The following is a 21424-nucleotide window of genomic DNA, read 5'->3' as shown; positions in this document are numbered from 1 at the left end:
ATTGAGGAAAGTATATAGAAAATAACAATATTTATATATACAATAAATATTTAAGGCAATATTGATATATATATATATATATATGAAATGATGGAATTGACGGATGGAATATATAAAATATATATATACGCATAGCTAAATTAAGTCTTCAATTATTATTGAGGAGAGCGTAAAACATACAACAATATTTATTTACACAATATACTTAAGGCAATATTGATATATATATATATATATATATATATATACATATATATATATATATATATATATATATATATATATATATATATATATATATATATATATATATATATATATATATATATATCTATGTGAAATTAGGGAATTGACGGATGGAATATATAAAAATTTATATACACAATACCTATATTAAAACTTCAATAATTATTGAAGAGGAGAGCATATAACATTGAACAATATTTATATATACAATACTTAAGGCGTATTTGTTTGAGATCTACAACTATACAATATTTTGAAATTTTTGGATGAGCAAAAATATATAAAATTTTTACCAGTATTAAAACTTCAATTATTTTTTAGGAAAGCATAGAACAATATATATATACATATATAACATTTAATGCAATACTGAATTATATACATACACATACTGGAAAATAGAAGAAAGAGAATACTTACATTTTTTAATCCTATTCTTATTAGCCTCTTCTCAAATATATTTAAATTTTATATGATACGTGATAAAGAAATTTTGCTTGGATGTGAAAAAATATATATCTTAATATTAATAATACAAAAATTGGAGACTATTCTGTAACATACATAATTAAATTGTAACTTAAACAACATTAAACTGTATATATAATAATAGTAATAATATAACAATTGACATTTCGAAAATACATTGGAAAATAATTGTGACTATGAAATTTTGATATATTGTATATAATTATTGATATATGATTATTAATATACAAATAAAATTATAAATGACATTAATCTTTATTTATTTATTAACTTATATAAAATTATATTGAATTGTTATAAAATTAGTACATGAAAACGTTACAGTGCATGGCAGCATTTGGAAAAAATATCGCCATTATAGATGATGTGTCAAAAAACCTATATAGGGAGTGGTGTCGCGCAATGCATGTCATATGAAAAATTTTAAATACGGTAAATTCATATGACTGTGGAGTGTTGCCTTGCCGGCATATGTTTATAAAAAAGAATAATGAAGTTATAAAAGTGTGTTATTAAATTAGTACATGAAGACATTAAGGTGAATGGTAGCATTTGGAAAATATATCGCCATTATAGATGATGTGTCATAAAACCTATATAGGGAGTGGTGTCGCGCAAGGCATGTCATATAAAAAATGTTAAATACGGTAAATTCATATGACTGTGGAGTGTTGCCTTGCCGGCATAAGTCAATTATGTTTATATAAAAAGAATAAGGAAGTTATAAAAGTGTATTATTAAATTGGTACATGAAGACATTAAGGTGAATGGTAGGTGAAAATAATGGTGAAAATAAGAATCTAATAAAAAAATGCGGCTTAATTTTTTTTGCAATTAAAACAGTTATTTCCTCATAACAGTCATTTTTTTGACCGCTTTCGTGAGCACTATCCAAACTATTTTATTAAGTTAGAGTCGTTAGTTTTAAGTTGCTTACAATTAATCGGGCATATGTCGGGAATTTAGCTAAACAATTATTTTATATTTATAAGCATTTTTATTAACTTAGTTTATGCATCAAGTATAAAATTTATTTTCTTCTCGTAATGTGAAGCAGTGCAACACTTTGATTTACATATAAGTGAGATATCGATAATAGCATGAAAATAAGAATCTAATAAAAAAATGCGGCTTAATTTTTTTTTTCAATAAAAACAGTTATTTCCTCATAACAGTTATTCTTTTTGACCGCTTTCATTTTTACAATCCATCATCAATTTAATATCTCTCTCACATCTTCATTTTAATTGCATAAATATCGACTAGTTTTTACCATAACGCGAGCAAAATGAACGCGTTTCGAGTATTCAATTTAATAGTGCAGAGCTGCTCGTCGCGTATCTCGAAAACTTGGCGCCATTAAATTTCTGGAAACTGCGAGAGGATGTATTTCTTAATTAAGTGCGAGCAATATTATGTATTGCATAAAAAAAAATTAAAATAGTGGAAGGAAGTAAAATGTGCATTGCAAAATTTAGCAAAGGCAGTTTCGAAGCGGAGATTATTGATTCGCGAGGTAAGTTGAGCGTGACATTTCAATAATTATATTTGTCTGTATATGTACTTTTATTTCATTAGAAGATCGTGAAATACTGGACCAGCAATGTCAAGAACTTAATAAGGGTATGTACATAAATCAATAACAGTTTTGTCATTTTCGCATATGCATATTTATACAATAGTCTATATACATATGTACATAGGCAATGCAATAATCGTTTTTTAATTTAAATTAAAATTAATAATACATTAAATATTTATAGACTTACTAGAAGCAGCCACTAAGTTAAATGAAAGTGAAGCAACAACGAACGATGATAAATCCGGTAAGTACAATACTAATGTGCCTTTGAAATAAATTAATGAGCATTGTCTTTTAAAAGAGGAGCCATTAGCAGCTTATAAGTCAAATACTGACACAACAAATAAAAGCAACCTGGGACAATTTGAAGCTTTCGGTATGTGTGCAATTATTAAAACTAAGTCAGGACTAAATAAAAAATCATTTGCATTACACTTCTGACATAGTTATTTTTTGTAATGTATTTATTATTATATGTTAAGTTTTAAATATGCATAATTGTGAGTACCACAGTTTTAAGGCCAGAGTCGGAAAATATCAAAAGATTTATAGCCTTATTAGTGTTGAAAACAATTTAATTATCATTTGTATTATGAGTTACTCACATATGCAAAATAAGATCAATTTATTATAAAAAGCTACACAAAAGACACAATCGGTCATTACTTTTCTAGGAATAGTGTATTCTCTTGTACGCTATATGCCTCCGGACGTACAAACCTTTTTTAGTATTCAAACACTTTTTGCTAATTTGTATTTTAACTAAAGCTAACATTGTATACTGATAATACTCGCCTTTTGGATTGTTACCTAATTTGTGCTAGTACCAGCTATTTTGTGTTCGTTTCAGGTGTCTTGTGCCCGTCTTATATTAACATGTAAAATAAATAAATGTATTAATAAAATACTTATACCTTAACATAATAGACAAAGACTGGCCTCTAAATGGCTAGATTCCCCAGCATAAGCATTTTATACATTTAAATCGCTTGGTAATTTTCCACATTCTATTCAAGGAGTCGATTCCAACTATACTCCGGATATAGCTAATCAGTCCAGCACTTATATACTTCCAAGTGTAACTTACACAATGTAACTCCACTAAGTGATATAAGGGATTTGATTATTCCTAATTGTGAAAACTTTTTTTGCTTGTTTTGTAATAAATTGCAATCAAAATTCGTTCGTCACTTGCATAATAATAAGCCACAAGTAAAAAAGTGTTTATGCCTGTCGAAAAATGACAAAACTCGAAGAGTAGTTATTAATGAGATTTGGAGTAATGGCGATTAAATCGACAATATCGATGCATCGTTAAATAACGAAATTTTTAAGCGAATTAACTCTAAAAACGAATATGTTGTGATATGTTGCAAGGGATGTTCTGGATTTTTTCCCCACAAGTACGATACGCAGTCATATAAATAATTGCATAGGCGGTGATCATAAGAAAGGAACTCCTGACTTGCTTAAGCAAGGTCGCTCTAAAACCGGCTCTATGCATAAAAGTGCAAGTGACGTTCTCTTGTAAGCTATATGCCTCCTGACGTATTTAAACCGTTTTTGTTAATATCTTTATTTATTTACTAAGGCTATTTTTATATGCTTGATATTACTCAAATTTTATTTTGTTAACTGATTCGTGTTCATTCCAGCTAGTTGGTGTTCGTTTCAACTGTCTTGTGCTCGTCTTATATTTATATGTTTCTAACAAAGGTAATGAAAAGTATAAATACATTTTTTTTATATATATAAATAAATTCCTTATCATGATCAGTACAGATATACATTTTTTTAACAACATTCATGCTGCTTAACGTTATATAAAAATGATTGTATTAAAATATAAGATGCAATAGAGACACATCCGAATGATCATAGCAAATGCCAATTAACTGCAACTGAAGTGGAGGTATACACTATGCCATATCCTTAAAGGTCTGAAAGTTAAGCAAAATAAATCTTCTAAAATTTGTATATGGCACTGCTCCTAGTGCTACTATATTGAATTCAAATTATTTACTTAAAATATTGAATTACGTCCATTAATAATTAAAATAGATTCCTTTTTATCAGTTAGAGTTCTCAGTTGAGAGTGATTGACGTGTTTTACTTGTGATCCAAGATTTTTATATATTTTTGCGCTTTTATCCTGCTTTTTATTTCGAAATTTTGCATTTTTCGGTGCTTTATTTAAAAAGCTTTTATAAACTGTGCAAAGTGTTATCTGTAGTGCAGCGTGTCTGTTAATTATTGCATTTTATAAAACGCGGCGTCAGTTCCGTGTTTGTTGTTATTGGCTGTTTTAAGTCTTTTGCCTTTGTTCCCCCCCCGTGCATACACTTGTTTGTGCGTGTGTTCGCTGCATACTTTTTGCTTGTGCATCGCGCTCTCGCAAATTTCTTTCTATTGCTTTTCGCACCAAACAATTTGTTTGTGTACGAATAATTGTTTTTTGAGTGTTTACTTGCTCTATCTTGCGCACCGTTTTCGTTTCGTTTTGCTCTGCGCTCTCGCAAGTTGCTTGCGCATTTAATAATTATGTCGTGCTGTAAGAAACCGTGCACGTTCAAGCAGGCTGACGATTCTGCACTGCCGCAATTTGTTAATTGCTGGCTGTGTGAGAATATGATGCATGCTAAGTGTGCAGGTCTCACTGGGCGTGATTGCGACAAGATCGCTGCTATTGCCAAGAAGGGCTGCGGTGGCTTGCGTTGGTCGTGCCCAGAATGCATCGACAAGCAAATTGATTTCTCCAGAATGTATAATTCTGTGAGAAGTCAATTCTTAAAATTAAATAATGTGGCTAAGCAGCTCTCGAGTAATTTTGACTCGAGTTTCGAGTTGCTTGGCAAATATAAATTTGAGTCCCCAACCAATCGCCGGTTGGAGCCTCAACTTTTGCAATTGCCCTCTACGTCTGTTCAGACACCTACGACTTTCTTGTCTCTTCCTAGCAACTTGGAGGTATCTCCAATGTTGTCTTTATCGCCTTCTCCAAGCGACTGTCCAATTACCCTGGTTTCAAGCCCTGTACTAGACCCAGTAGAGCCCGTACCTGATTCCGTCCCAATTAATCAAACTGCCTCAGTCCCGTCAGCTCCTGGCCGCAAAGGTAGACCTGCGCGCAATCTTGCCCAGATTGTTAAAAACAATCATTGTGCCTCGTCAGCTCCTCCAACTCCTGTATTACCTACAGCCCCATCAGCGCCTACTTTAACGGTAGCTGCCCCTCGTAGGCAAGTTTTTGTGTCTCGACTTTCGTCGGACACCACTTCTGAGTCATTGGCAGCCTATATTGCTAGCAAATCTTCTGCTAGCGTGTCAATAACTAAATTTAATTTCTCCACCGCTCGTGAAATATCATCATTCAAAATAAATGTTTCACATGATATCTTCCCAATCATTTGTGATCCCAAATTTTGGCCACCACACATGATTGTTCATGAGTTCAAGCCTAATAAGCGTAACCAGCCTGTCACCCTTCCAGTCCCTTCAATACAGGGTACCATTTCTGCCCCAAAAAACTAGCTTCATCTTCTGACCAAATCTTTATTCATTATCAGAATGTCAGAGGTCTCACTTCAAAGCTAAAAAATCTTTTTATTGCCAGCACTTCCTTCGATTTGGACATAATAGCATTTTAAGAAACATGGTTAAACTCAACCATATCTGATTTTGAGATATTACCGAATAACTTTATTTTGTTTAGAAATGATCGGCCGACTCGAGGTGGTGGGGTGTTAATTGCCGTTAAAGCCACTCTCCAGTCTAAACTATTCTGTTTTAGTACGCCTACTGACGCTGAGATTGTCTCAGTTAAGGTGTCTTTTCCTACACGGAATATCTATGTAACATGCTCTTATGTCCCACCTTCTTCTGATATTCAAGTTTATATGAATCATATTACTTGTATTAAAGCAGTTTCTTCACACGTGCGGGATAATGACCTATTACTGGAGTTGGGTGATTTTAATTTGCCGAACATCTCTTGGTCATTATTCACTGCTGAAAATTATCTAGTGCCCTCAGCCCAGCACGATATTTTAGACTGCATGGTTGATCTTTCGTTGTTTCAAATCAATTCAATTTCTAATCATATGAATAGAACACTTGACCTTGTATTTGTTAACGACTACCTTATTTCTAATGTGTCTAGGTCCCCTCCTTTATCTCTTCCTGAGGATGTCTATCATCCAACTTTAGAGATTGCAATGCTAATCCTTTCATTTCGTGCTCATCAGCCAATAAGCCCCGCTATTGCTTTCGCAAAGGAAATTATTCTTTGCTGAATCAGCTTATTTATTCAACCGATTGGTCTTTCTTATATGACTCAGTTGACATGAATACAGCCATTAATTTTTTTTATATCACCCTAAACTCCCTCTTAGATGTGTGTATTCCTAAGTCAATTCCTACGACTACTTTTTCAAAACCACCCTGGTTTACTCCCAGATTATCACATCTAAAAAATGTAAAATCCAAATATTTTAAAAAGTTTAAAAAGTTTGTATCTTGTACAGACTTGGCTAAATATTCCATAGCCAAGTCGAACTTCTTTCTTCTTAATTCTCAATGCTATGAGAATTATCTAATTAGTTGTAAGAGGCAATTCGCCCGAAATTAGCTATAAACTCTCTAAAATCTTCTTACTCTCCTGGGCCGGACAATATTCCTAGTTGTCTACTCAAGGAGTGTAGTTCTTCCCTTTTTTATCCATTGCTAAAGCTTTTTAATCTATCCCTTGAAACTTCTCTTTGGAAAGAATCTTATACCATTCCTCTTCACAAGAAAGGTGGGAAGTCTGATATACAAAATTACAGGGGCATTGCAAAACTGTCTGCTATTCCTAAATTATTTGAAAAAATAATCACTTCGAATTTGAAGCATTTCTGCAAATCAGTTGTTTCCCCTGTTCAACATGGATTCGTAAAGAATCGGTCAACTACGACCAATCTGCTTGAGTTTACTTCCTTGGTAAATGATGCTTTCCTTTCGAAAATGCAAACTGATGTCATTTACACTGACTTCAGTAAGGCGTTTGACTCTGTGCACCATGACATTTTACTTTTTAAGCTTGACCGAATAGGTTTCCCTCTGTCCCTTTTACTTTGGATTAATTCTTATTTAAAAGGTAGGACCCAAAGAGTAATACTGAGGTTGACTACATCTAAAAGGGTTCACGTTACTTCTGGTGTTCTTCAAGGTAGTCATCTTGGACCTTTACTCTTTATTTTTTTTATAAATGATCTTCCTTCTGTTATATCACATGCCCGTGTACTCATGTATGCGGACGATGTCAAACTTTTTCTATCATACACTAACCCCCTACATCATTCTCGTCTACAAGACGATTTGAACGCTATGCAACTTTGGTGTTCGGCCAATCAATTGCATCTAAATTGTTCAAAGTGTATGTTTATGACATTTAATCGTACTACACCTTACCTTGTCAGCTATACAATCGACAATATCCCTTTGCAACGTATACTAGTTAAGGATCTAGGCGTTATTTTTGATTCTAAACTCTGTTTCAATCATCATATAGATACCATTGTTAATGAGGCAAAAGGTGTACTTGGATTCATTAAACGATGGTCTAAAGAGTTTAACGATCCTTTTATAACAAAACTTCTGTACATCTCTCTTGTTCGCCCTATCCTTGAATACTGCTCTTGCATCTGGTCTCCACAGTATATCAACAGCCAGGATCGTATTGAATCTGTTCAGAAGCAATTTCTGCTTTTTGCCTTACGAGGTTTAAATTGGGACCCTAATCTTCGGTTGCCGTCTTACTCCAGCAGACCTCTTCTTCTCAACCTTCCGTCGTTAATCAACCGTAGGACAATTCTCGGCGTTGTCCTTCTACATAAGTTGATTATTGGCGACATAGATTCTCCTTTTCTCCTAGGGCGTCTTCAATTCTCTGTTCCGGCTAGACCAACCAGAAACTATCGCCCCTTATTACTATCTACGTGCACAACAGATTACGCTATGCACAATTCTTTTCGCGTTTGCATCACGTTTTCTCTACCGAACTGTCTCTACCCCTAATAAAATCGTTGCTTTCAGGATACCTTCGGGAAGTCGCTGACCATTCCCAGCTATGAGCAGGGGCATAGCTAGCCGGACAGGCTGAAAAATTTTCCCCCACCGTGTCGGCGATTTCCCATTACTTTTCTCTTTGTCCTATCCACTTAACACTCTTTATCTAACTTACATTGCTTTACTTTATTAACAATTTTCTTACTTTCTTTTTTCCTATTTATTGTATTTTCTTTATTAATATAGCAAATTAAGATTATTATTAATTTCACTTGAGATCACTTTTTTCCTACTTACAACCTTCTGCTTAGATGTAGGCTCCAATAGCGTCACTGACAAAATTAGCTGTGAAAAGGGGCACAGCTGGCCGGACTGGCAAATAAAACACCTCCATCGGTCGGTGATGCTATTTAGAAAATTGTATCCGTAAACTAGGCTTTAAGCATATAATTCTATTGTACAATCTTTTGAATAATGAGGAAGACACTCGTTTTGTCGACCATTAATAAATAAATAAATAAATTATTAAATATATTCAAATAGATGCATCCGAATAATTTATAAACACAACTTAAAATGCAACGGCTAATAGTGGATCTTTAGGACTTAACGACTTTGGCTCTAATTGTTTAGATTCATCGGCAAAAAATCAAAATCATTCCACGATAAACGATTCATTTCAATCGCTTAATACTAATTGTCCAGATTCCACGAAAGGATTCGATTCCAGTTATGCTCCGGATATAACTAACCGGTCCAGCATTTTAAATAGTTCCAACATTAAACAAGTTTTTTCTTACACAACTGAAACTTCACTAAGTGATGTAAGGGATTTAATTATTCCTACTGCGAAAACCCAAACAAATTGTAAGAAACATTTTGCTTATTTTGCAATAAATTGCAAACAAAATTTGCTTGTCACTTGCAGATTGTTCATAAAAATGAGCCGCAAGTACAAAAATTTTTGTTCCTGTCGAAAAATGACAAAACTCGCAGATTACTTATTGATGAGATTCGGAAAAATGGTGATTATATCCATAATATCGATGCATCGTTAAATAACGGAACTCTAATCGTGCCCCGTCAAAAGCGTGTAAACTCTAAAAACGAAGCGGTTGATTTCATATGTCGCAAGGGATGTTCCGGATTTTTCCCCAAAAGCACAATACGGAGTCATATTAATAATTGCAAAGGGAGCGATCATAAGAAAGTAACTCGTGACTTGCTTAAACAAGGTCGCTCCAAAACCGGCTTCATGCATAAAAGTGCAAATGACGTTGAACGCACAAAAATAATGCCTGTTTTAAATGATGATCCCATTTCTAGAAATCTTATATATGATGAATTGATTGTTTTATTCGCAAACGCAGAATCTATGAAGCACGGCGAACTTCAGTACGATATGATCAGAGCAAACATGAGATTGCTCAGCAGACTATTACATGAAATAAAAAAATCAGAATCTAATGAGATACAGGAACTTAAAGACGCCATCAATCCCGAACATTTGGACTTTATGATATCTTGTATCAGAAAAGTGGCTCAGTGGGACTCTTCTTCGTTGTTTTAAAACACCTTCAGTTGCAACGAACCTTACAACTCTAATTAAAAAGGGCGCAAAAATATTGTGGACTCATTGCATTAAAACACAAAATCATGCAAAAAAAAAATTAATTAAAAAAAAATTATGATTTCATATTTAGCGTGCCTAACGCCAAGCCCTTAGCAAAGCAATATGTTAGGGCTTGTCCGATTCTACAAAAATTTGCCCAGGAATGTGGGGCTCGCTGCCCAGGGGCTTTACGGGGAATGATGCTTCGAAAGCATTTAGCTACCTATACATCGATGCTTAACGTCAAAGATGTCCAAATTGATAGGCTTGCCAATTTTATGGGTCATCATAAAGATATACATAAAGAAATCTTCAGAATCCCTGTAACAGTAGCGGAGATAGCCGAAGTATCCCAGATGCTTATGGCAGCTCTTGGAAATAATGTTGAGGATGAAAACACAGTAGCCCTTGATCAGTTAGAAGAAAGTAAGTGCATAGATTCATCAAGTTTGTGGGTGATACTAAGAGTAGTTATGGTGAAAATTGTAATATCTAAACTTAACTAATAATTACTTGTTGGGCTTTTATTGTGAATGTTTTTACATTGTACCTGAGATCCATTTGCCAGATGATCCTATAGAGGATTCCGAATCAGATTATTCTGAACAGCGATCAGAAAACGACTTCAGTATTTCCGATGATGACATTGTAGAAAAATCGAAAAAAAAGGAAAGCGCCCAAATAGTAAGTATTAAATTGCAACCTACATATTTATGTCACGTGCTTACATGCTTAAACTTTATTATTTAACAGGATCATCATTTGGAAAAACCATAAGAAACCGTTGGTCGAATGAAGAGCGTGAAGAAATATACCAACGCAGTTATAAATAATTCTACATATCTAAAATGTAGGACACCGGCGCAAGTAAAAACATGGATAGATAATCAGCGCAAGGCTAAATCAAGAAAATCAACTCCGCAAATAGATTAAATAATGAATATGTTGACCATATTTAGAACTAAATTGACTATACTTTTTCGTATTTTTTTATGTTAATATTAATTTATGCTAAGAATATTTGGAATTTGTTAAAAATGCATACTACAAATGTATTTAATAACGTTATTTATGTAAATTCATATTGTTAATTTTACTTTAACCTAAGATGATTTGAAACTGCATTCAAAATGTATTTGAGTTTAATTTCAACTAAGCTGAATTCAACTGAATTTAAACTGTATAGATTTAATCAAATATTGCTTAGTTTTATAGGCGTTATACTTACATTTGAGTTTTGTTGTATTTCACCGTTCCTGTGTCCTCATACCCTCTATATAATCGCTATATATATAAAATATTTGCATCTTCCTCAGTACGTTATTTGGGGACAGCTATTTGATTGTTATTTACTAAATTGGGGTGTGAACTGGGGCTATAGGGACAGTTGGCTATTTTGGGGTCAGACCTCAAAATTTTTAGGACTGAAATGTCTACATTGGTGACTTTTCAAAATATATATATATGTATATATATATATACATCAATATGGCCTTAAGTATTGTATATATATATATTATTCTATGTTATATGCTCTCCTCAATAATTATTGAAGTTTTAATATAGATATTGTGTATATATATTTTTATATATTCCATCCGTCAAATTCCATATTTTCATATATATATATATATCAATATTGTTTTAAGTATTGAATATATATATATTGTTCTATGCTAAATATAAAATATTTGAAAGCAACGTAGGTGAACAAATTTCGTACAGTAGACATACAAACATCAATATATATCAATTATAAATTGATAATATATTTTAAGCGAATGTATAACCCAATTATACGAATTATGTTCGTCTAGTGTTACTTTTTTTCGAATCATCAAGCAAAGGATAAGCTTCAGTGGATCGCAGTATGGCAGCTGCTCAACTACTTCCAACACCTTGCCTGTTACAAAAGTTGTTTACTATTGATTCTAGGCATTAACTTTGTATTAAATAATGTTTTAAAACATAACTAGCGCCGCATCAGGTGATCGAAGATCCTCCCAATTTACTATGTTATAAATAACATTGGCATCACATCCATTGTCGTTAATAAAACAAATTAAAAACTTTTAATGGTTTAGAAGCCATACAATGCAAATTGCCCCTTATTTATCATTGCAGTCCAGCACGGATACGACCTTAGAGGCGTTCAGGCATAATCCAACGGACGTAGCGTCATACCACTGTTCGCTCGAACAAGTATTGTGCCATTGGAAGGAATGCTGTCGCAACAACGTTTTGTCATTAGTAGGGTAAAACTAACCTGTCTCACGACGGTCTAAACCCAGCTCACGTTCCCTTGCATGGGTGAACAATCCAACGCTTGGTGAAGTTTGCCTCACAATTATGGGAAGAGCCGACATCGAAGGATCAAAAAGCGACGTCGCTATGAACGCTTGGCCGCCACAAGCCAGTTATCCCTATGGTAACTTTTCTGACACCTCTTGTTAAAAACTCTTTAAACCAAAAGGATAGATAGGCCGAGCTTTTGCTGTCCCTGTGTGTACTGAACACCGAGATCAAGTCAGCATTTGCCTTTTTGCTCTATGTGTGGTTTCTGTCCGCACTGAGCTGGCCTTGGGACACCTCCGTTATTATTTGAGAGATGTACCGCCCCAGTCAGACTCCCTACCTGGCAATGTCCTTGAATTGGATCATACCTGAGTAATTGGAGTTATAGCAAATTTTTAATTCAATAATACATAAATGCATTCTCTCATTAAAGAATTTGTTTGCGATTATATAACAAACTCGTGATACTTTGATCAAGAAGCTTGCATCAAAACCCAATACCATAAGACATAATAATTATATCCGTATAATGGCTAGGAAATGATACACGTTCCATTTAATCAAGTAAGTAAGGAAACAATAAGAGTAGTGGTATTTCATTGTCGATACCAAACCGAAGTCGAATATCTCCCACTTATTCTACACCTCTTATGTCTCCTTACACTGCCAGATTAGAGTCAAGCTCAAAAGGGTCTTCTTTCCCCGCTAATTATTCCAAGCCCGTTCCCTGGGCTGTGGTTTCGCTAGATCGTAGATAGGGACTAAACAAAACATATTTGTTTAACGTGGCGTGTACCCCGTAGGGATTTACTACCACGGTATTCGAAATACAGCGAGCCGAAACAAAGCGTCGGAATAGCGCCCCTCCAAGACACTGCATGTGCAGTGCCCCTTCGTTACCAAATTGAATGCATGCTTGTCGAACATGACATTCCCCCTTGGTGGGAGGTGAGATCTATCTATACCTCCGCTGGTCTATGGGTACAGCACCCGGTTGACACGCAACTCCACTCCGAGTGAAAACTCTCCCCACAATTGGGTATCGAACCACAGCCACCACATTACTCCCCGAAGGGCCACAACAATTAACCAGGACGGAACGAGTTCCGTGGGCTCCTGGTTACCCGTGGTACCAAATTACAGCTTTGGTCGGCAGTTCGTAGCAATTGCCACTTCCCAGTTTTGTTGACGACAAACACGGAATGGGTCATCCAATGTTCGACTTACCCCAAATAGATTTAATAAAATATTGCTTAGTTTTATAGGCGTTATACTTACATTCGAGTTTTGTTGTATTTCACCGTTCCTGTGTCCTCATACCCTCTATATAATCGCTATATATATAAAATATTTGCATCTTCCTCAGTATGTTATTTGGGGACAGCCATTTGATTGTTATTTACTAAATTAAGGTGTGAACTGGACCAAATCTCATCGTTCCTGTGTCCTTATAATACACGTTGCTTATCCAAAAATATCTGCATCTGGCAACCCCGCGTACATTACTCGAAAAATTTGTATGTTATATACTAAGAGATTTTCGAGAACCGAGTCCTCATAAAGTACGTTAGATGTTTGGCACCCTAAGTTGTGGTGTTTCACTTCGTGGAGATGCCACATCGACCAAATGAGGATATAAACATTTAAGTAAAAAACATATATTTTGGGAATACTAGAGTTCGAAATGTGTTTTATTCTTTTTAAATAATCAAATATATTCCAAATAACTCTAATCGAATTGCATCGTAGTTAAGCAGATGTCAGAAAATGCATTTAAAATCTATGTTACCGAAAAATCCTCTCAGCATAAAGTAGACCAACTTTAAGATAATATAAAAATTTTATTATTTCACGTACAGGCAAAGTGTTGGTTGGATAATGTTAAGCAAATGTACCGTTTTTTTATTAATCCTAAGGTTTACTCTAAGAATTGTGTTGTTTGAAAAGTCCCCAATGTAGACATTTCAGTCGTAAAAATTTTGAGGTATATATTTATATATATATATATATATATATATACGCATAGCTTAATTAAGTCTTCAATTATTATTGAGGAGAGCGTATAACATACAACAATATTTATATACACAATATACTTAAGGCAATATTGATATATATATATATATATATATATATATATATATATATATATATATATATATATATATATATGTATATATATCTATGTGAAATTAGGGAATTGACGGATGGAATATATAAAGATTTATATACACAATACCTATATTAAAACTTCAATAATTATTGAAGAGGAGAGCATATAACATTGAACAATATTTATATATAAAATACTTAAGGGGTATTTTTTTGAGATCTACAACTATACAATATTTTGAAATTTTTGGATGAACAAAAATATATAAAATTGACACCAGTATTAAAACGTCAATTATTTTTTAGGAAAGCATAGAACAATATATATATACATATATAACATTTAATGCAATACTGAAATATATACATACACATACATGAAAATATGGAATTGACGGATGGAAATCATCAAATACAGAAGAAACAGAATACTTACATTTTTTATTCCTATTCTTATTAGCCTCTTCTCAAATATATTTAAATTTTATATGATACGTGATGAAGAAATTTTGCTTGGATGTGAAAATTAATATTAATAATACAAAAATTGAAGACTATTCTGTAACATACATAATTAAATTGTAATTTAAACAACATTAAACTGTATATATATTAATAATAATATAACAATTGACATTTCGAAAATACATTGGAAAATAATTGTGACTATGAAATTTTGATATATTGTATATAATTATTGATACATGATTATTAATATACAAATAAAATTATAAATGACATTAATCTTTATTTATTTATCAACTTATATAAAATTATATTGAATTGTTATAAAATTAGTACATGAAAACGTTACAGTGCATGGCAGCATTTGGAAAAAATATCGCCATTATAGATGATGTGTCAAAAAACCTATATAGGGAGTGGTGTCGCGCAGGGCATCTCATATGAAAAATTTTAAATACGGTAAATTCATATGACTGTGGAGTGTTGCCTTGCCGGCATATGTTTATATAAAAAGAATAATGGAGTTATAAAACTGTATTATTAAATTAGTACATGAAGACATTAAGGTGAATGGTAGGTGAAAATAATGGTGAAATGGTGAAAATAAGAATCTAATAAAAAAATGCGGCTTATTTTTTTTTTCCAATTAAAACAGTTATTTCCTCATAACTGTCATTCTTTTTGACCGCTTTCGTGAGCGCTATCCAAACTATTTTATTAAGTTAGAGTCGTTAGTTTCAAGTTGCTTACAATTAATCGGGCATATGTCGGGAATTTATCTAAACAATTTTTTATATTTATAAGCATTTTTATTAACTTAGTTTATGCATCAAGTATAAAATTTATTTTCTTCTCGTAATGTGATGTAGTGCAACACTTTGATTTACATATAAGTGAGATATCGATAATAGCATGAAAATAAGAATCTAATAAAAAAATGCGGCTTAATTTTTTTTTTCCAATAAAAACAGTTATTTCCTCATAACAGTTATTCTTTTTGACCGCTTTCATTTTTACAATCCATCATCAATTTAATATCTCTCTCACATCTTCATTTTAATTGCATAAATATCGACTAGTTTTTACCATAACGCGAGCAAAATGAACGCGTTTCGAGTATTCAATTTGATAGTGCAGAGCTGCCTTAAAAGTACATTTGAAGAAATGACTTGACTTGCTCATCGCGTAACTCGAAAACTTGGCGCCATTAAATTTCTGGAAACTTTGCGAGAGGATGTATTTCTTAATTAAGTGCGAGCAATATTATGTATTGCATAAAAAAAAATTAAAATAGTGGAAGGAAGTAAAATGTGCATTGCAAAATTTAGCAAAGACAGTTTCGAAGCGGAGATTATTGATTCGCGAGGTAACTTGAGCTTGACATTTCAATAATTATATTTGTCTGTATATGTACTTTTATTTCATTAGAAGATTTTATTTCATTAGAAGAAGAAATACTGGACCAGCAATATCAAGAACTTAATAAGGGTATGTACATAAATCAATAACAGTTCTGTCATTTTCGCATATGCATATTTATACAATAGTCTATATACATATGTACATAGGCAATGCAATAATCGTTTTTTAATTTAAATTAAAATTAATAATACATTAAATATTTATAGACTTACTAGAAGCAGCCACTAAGTTAAATGAAAGTTAAGCAACAACGAACGATGATAAATCCGGTAAGTACAATACTAATGTGCCTTTGAAATAAATTAATGAGCATTGTCTTTTAAAAGAGGAGCCATTAACAGCTTATAAGTCAAATACTGACACAACAAATAAAAGCAACCTGGGACAATTTGAAGCTTTCGGTATGTGTGCAATTATTAAAACTAAGCCAGGACTAAATAAAAAATCATTTGCATTACACTTCTGACAAAATTATGTTTTGTAATGTATTTATTATTATATGTTAAGTTTTAAATATGCATAATTGTGAGTACCACAGTTTTAAGGCCAGAGTCGGAAAATATCAAAAGATTTATAGCCTTATTAGTGTTGAAATCAATTTAATTATCATTTGTATTATGAGTTACTCACATATGCACAATAAGATCAATTTATTATAAAAAGCTACACAAAAGACACAATCGGTCATTACTTTTCTAGGAATAGTGTATTCTCTTGTACGCTATATGCCTCCGGACGTACAAACCTTTTTTAGTATTCAAACACTTTTTGCTAATTTGTATTTTAACTAAAGCTAACATTGTATACTGATAATACTCGCCTTTTGGATTGTTACCTAATTTGTGCTAGTACCAGCTATTTTGTGTTCGTTTCAGGTGTCGTGTGCCCGTCTTATATTAACATGTAAAATAAATAAATGTATTATTATACCTTAACATAATAGACAAAGACTGGCCTCTAAATGGCTAGACTCCCCAGCATAAGCATTTTATACATTTAAATCGCTTGGTAATTTTCCACATTCTATTCAAGGAGTCGATTCCAACTATACTCCGGATATAGCTAATCAGTCCAGCACTTATATACTTCCAAGTGTAACTTACACAATGTAACTCCATTAAGTGATATAAGGGATTTTTTTATTTCTAAGTGTGAAAACTTTTTTTGCTTGTTTTGTAATAAATTGCAATCAAAATTCGTTCGTCACTTGCATATTAATAAGCCACAAGTAAAAAAGTATTTATGCCTGTCGAAAAATGACAAAACTCGAAGAGTAGTTATTAATGAGATTTGGAATAATGGCGATTAAATCGACAATATCGATGCATCGTTAAATAACGAAATTTTAAAGCGAATTAACTCTAAAAACGAATATGTTGTCATATGTTGCAAGGGATGTTCTGGATTTTTTCCCCAAAAGTACAATACGCAGTCATATAATTAATTGCATAGGCGGCGATCATAAGAAAGGAACTCCTGACTTGCTTAAGCAAGGTCGCTCTAAAACCGGCTCTATGCATAAAAGTGCAAGTGACGTTCTCTTGTAAGCTATATGCCTCCTGACGTATTTAAACCGTTTTTGTTAATTTTTTTATTTATTTACTAAGGCTATTTTTATATACTTGATATTACTCAAATTTTATTTTGTTAACTGATTCGTGTTCATTCCAGCTAGTTTGTGTTCGTTTCAACTGTCTTGTGCTCGTCTTATATTTATATGTTTCTAACAAAGGTAATGAAAAGTATAAATACATTTTTTTTATATATATAAATAAAATCCTTATCATGATCAGTACAGATATACATTTTTTTAACAAATTTCAAATGCCAATTAACTGCAACTGAAGTGGAGGTATACACTATGCCATATCCTTAAAGGTCTGAAAGTTAAGCAAAATAAATGTTCTTAAATTTGTATATGGCACTGCTCCTAGTGCTACTATATTGAATACAAAATATTTACTTAAAATATTGATAATTAAAATAGATTCCTTTTTATCTATTAATTATTAAATATATTAAAATAGATGCATCCGAATAATTTATAAACACAACTTAAAATGCAACGGCTAATAGTGGATCTTTAGGACTTAACGACTTTGGCTCTAATTGTTTAGATTCATCGGCAAAAAATCAAAATCATTCCACGATAAACGATTCATTTCAATCGCTTAATACTAATTGTCCAGATTCCACTCAAGGATTCGATTCCAGTTATGCTCCGGATATAACTAACCGGTCCAGCATTTTAAATAATTCCAACATTAAACAAGTTTTTTCTTACACAACTGAAACTCCACTAAGTGATGTAAGGGATTTAATTTTTCCAACTGCGAAAACCCAAACAAATTGTAAGAAACATTTTGCTTATTTTGAAATAAATTGCAAACAAAATTTGCTCGTCACTTGCAGATTGTTCATAAAAATGAGCCGCAAATACAAAAATTTTTGTTCCTGTCGAAAAATGACAAAACTCGCAGATTACTTATTGATGAGATTAGGAAAAATGGTGATTATATCCATTATATCGATGCATCGTTAAATAACGGAACTCTAATCGTGCCCCGTCAAAAGCGTGTAAACTCTAAAAACGAAGCGGTTGATTTCATATGTTGCATAAAAGTGCAAATGACGTTGTACGCACAAAAATAATGCCTGTTTTAAATGATGATCCCATTTCTAGAAATCTTATATATGATGAATTGATTGTTTTATTCGCAAACGCAGAATCTATGAAGCACGGCGAACTTCAGTACGATATGATCAGAGCAAACATGAGATTGCTCAGCAGACTATTACATGAAATAAAAAAATCAGAATCTAATGAGATACAGGAACTTAAAGACGCCATCAATCCCAAACATTTGGATTTGATGATATCTTGTATCAGAAAAGTGGCTCAGTGGGACTCTTCTTCGTTGTTTTTTAAAACACCTTCTGTTGCAACGAAGCTTACAACTCTAATTAAAAAGGGCGCAAAAATATTGTGGACTCATTGCATTAAAACACAAAATCATGCAAAAAAAAATATTATTTAAAAAAAAATAACGATTTCATATTTAGCGTGCCTAACGCCAAGCCCTTAGCAAAGCAATATGTAAGGGCTTGTCCGATTCTACAAAAATTTGCCCAGGAATGTGGGGCTCGCTGCCCAGGGGCTTTACGGGGAACGATGCTTCGAAAGCATTTAGCTACCTATACATCGATGCTTAACGTCAAAGATGTCCAAATTGATAGGCTTGCCAATTTTATGGGTCATCATAAAGATATACATAAAGAAATCTTCAGAATCCCTGTAACAGTAGCGGAGATAGCCGAAGTATCCCAGATGCTTATGGCAGCTCTTGGAAATAATGTTGAGGATGAAAACACAGTAGCCCTTGATCAGTTAGAAGAAAGTAAGTGCATAGATTCATCAAGTTTGTGGGTGATACTAAGAGTAGTTATGGTGAAAATTGTAATATCTTAACTTAACTAATAATTACTTGTTGGGCTTTTATTGTGAATGTTTTTACATTGTACCTGAGATCCATTTGCCAGATGATCCTATAGAGGATTCCGAATCAGATTATTCTGAACAGCGATCAGAAAACGACTTCAGTATTTCCGATGATGACATTGTAGAAAAATCGAAAAAAAAAGGAAAGCGCCCAAATAGTAAGTATTAAATTGCAACCTACATATTTATGTCACGTGCTTACATGCTTAAACTTTATTATTTAACAGGATCATCATTTGGAAAAACCATAAGAAACCGTTGGTCGAATGAAGAGCGTGAAGAAATATACCAACGCAGTTATAAATAATTCTACATATCTAAAATGTAGGACACCGGCGCAAGTAAAAACATGGATAGATAATCAGCGCAAGGCTAAATCAAGAAAATCAACTCCGCAAATAGATTAAATAATGAATATGTTGACCATATTTAGAACTAAATTGACTATACTTTTTCGTATTTTTTTATGTTAATACTAATTTATGCTAAGAATATTTGGAATTTGTTAAAAATGCATACTATAAATGTATTAAATAACGTCATTTATGTAAATTCATATTGTTAATTTTACTTTAACCTAAAATGATTTGAAACTGCATTCAAAATGTATTTGAGTTTAATTTCAATTAAGCCAGCATGGCACTGAATTTAAAATGTATAGATTTAATAAAATATTGCTGAGTTTTATAGGCGTTATACTTACATTCGAGTTTTGTTGTATTTCACCGTTCCTGTGTCCTCATACCCTCTATATAATCGCTATATATATAAAATATTTGCATCTTCCTCAGTATGTTATCTGGGGACAGCCATTTGATTGTTATTTACTAAATTAAGGTGTGAACTGGAACAAATCTCATCGTTCCTGTGTCCTTATAATACACGTTGCTTATCCAAAAATATCTGCATCTGGCAACCCCGCGTACATTATTCGGAAAATTTTTATGATATATACTAAGAGTATTTCGAGAACCGAGTCCTCATAAAGTACGTTAGATGTTTTTTAAAAAAAATTTTGGACCTTCCACATATATATATATACATATATATATATATACATATGTGGAGCGTCCAAAATCAGGACTTTTTTTATATGCTGCGTAGGTTATAGGGACAATTGGCTATTTTGGGGTCAGACCTCAAAATTTTTACGACATTATCCAACCAACACTTTGCCTGTACGTCAAATAATAAAATGTTTATATTATCTTAAAGTTGGTCTACTTTATGCTGAGAGGATTTTTCGGGAACATAGATTTTAAATGCATTTTCTGACACCTGCTTAACTACGATGCAATCCGTTTAGAGTTATTTGGAATATATTTGATTATTTAAAAAGAATAAAACACATTTCGAACTCTAGTTGTCCCAAAATATATGTTTTTTACTAAAATGTTTATATCCTCATTTGGTCGATGTGGAATCTCCGCGAAGTGAAACACCACAACTTAGGGTGCCAAACATCTAACGTACTTTATGAGGACTCGGTTCTCGAAATACTCTTAGTATATAACATACAATTTTTTCGAATAATGTACGCGGGGTTGCCAGATGCAGATATTTTTGGAGAAGCAACATGTATTATAAGGACACAGGAAAGATGAGATTTGGTCCAGTTCACACCTCAATTTAGTAAATAACAATCAAATGGCTGTTC

At 32.8% G+C, this 21424-nt stretch overlaps 1 protein-coding gene across 12 annotated transcripts; it reads left to right on the top strand.

The window, feature by feature from the left end:
- Nucleotides 1–1929: 1929 nt before the first annotated feature.
- On the top strand, nt 1930–20380 carry LOC26531095 (uncharacterized). Of its 12 annotated transcripts, XR_011417294.1 has the most exons (13): nt 1936–2251; nt 2314–2358; nt 2499–2561; nt 2619–2693; nt 3973–4033; nt 15926–16212; nt 16275–16334; nt 16475–16537; nt 16595–16669; nt 17940–18000; nt 18296–18619; nt 18681–19925; nt 19995–20374. XR_011417294.1 is itself a non-coding variant. In XM_070210899.1 (6 exons), exons 1-5 carry the CDS (start codon nt 2194–2196, stop codon nt 4026–4028), a joined length of 297 nt encoding a protein of 98 aa, XP_070067000.1. In that variant the 5' UTR covers nt 2108–2193; the 3' UTR covers nt 4029–4033; nt 10543–10622. The 12 variants fall into 12 exon arrangements, 6 of the variants coding, with proteins under 6 accessions (XP_070067000.1, XP_070066999.1, XP_032289163.1 ...); XR_011417296.1 differs by having other exon boundaries at nt 1930–2251; nt 2317–2358; nt 18296–19925; nt 19995–20378; XR_011417295.1 differs by lacking the exon at nt 16275–16334 and having other exon boundaries at nt 1932–2251; nt 18296–19925; nt 19995–20380.
- The last annotated feature ends 1044 nt before the right edge of the window (nt 20381–21424 follow it).

This window comes from Drosophila virilis, unplaced genomic scaffold, assembly GCF_030788295.1.
Source record: "Drosophila virilis strain 15010-1051.87 unplaced genomic scaffold, Dvir_AGI_RSII-ME tig00001562, whole genome shotgun sequence".
NCBI lineage: Eukaryota > Metazoa > Arthropoda > Insecta > Diptera > Drosophilidae > Drosophila > Drosophila virilis.
This window is presented reverse-complemented; position numbering and strand designations above follow the sequence as displayed.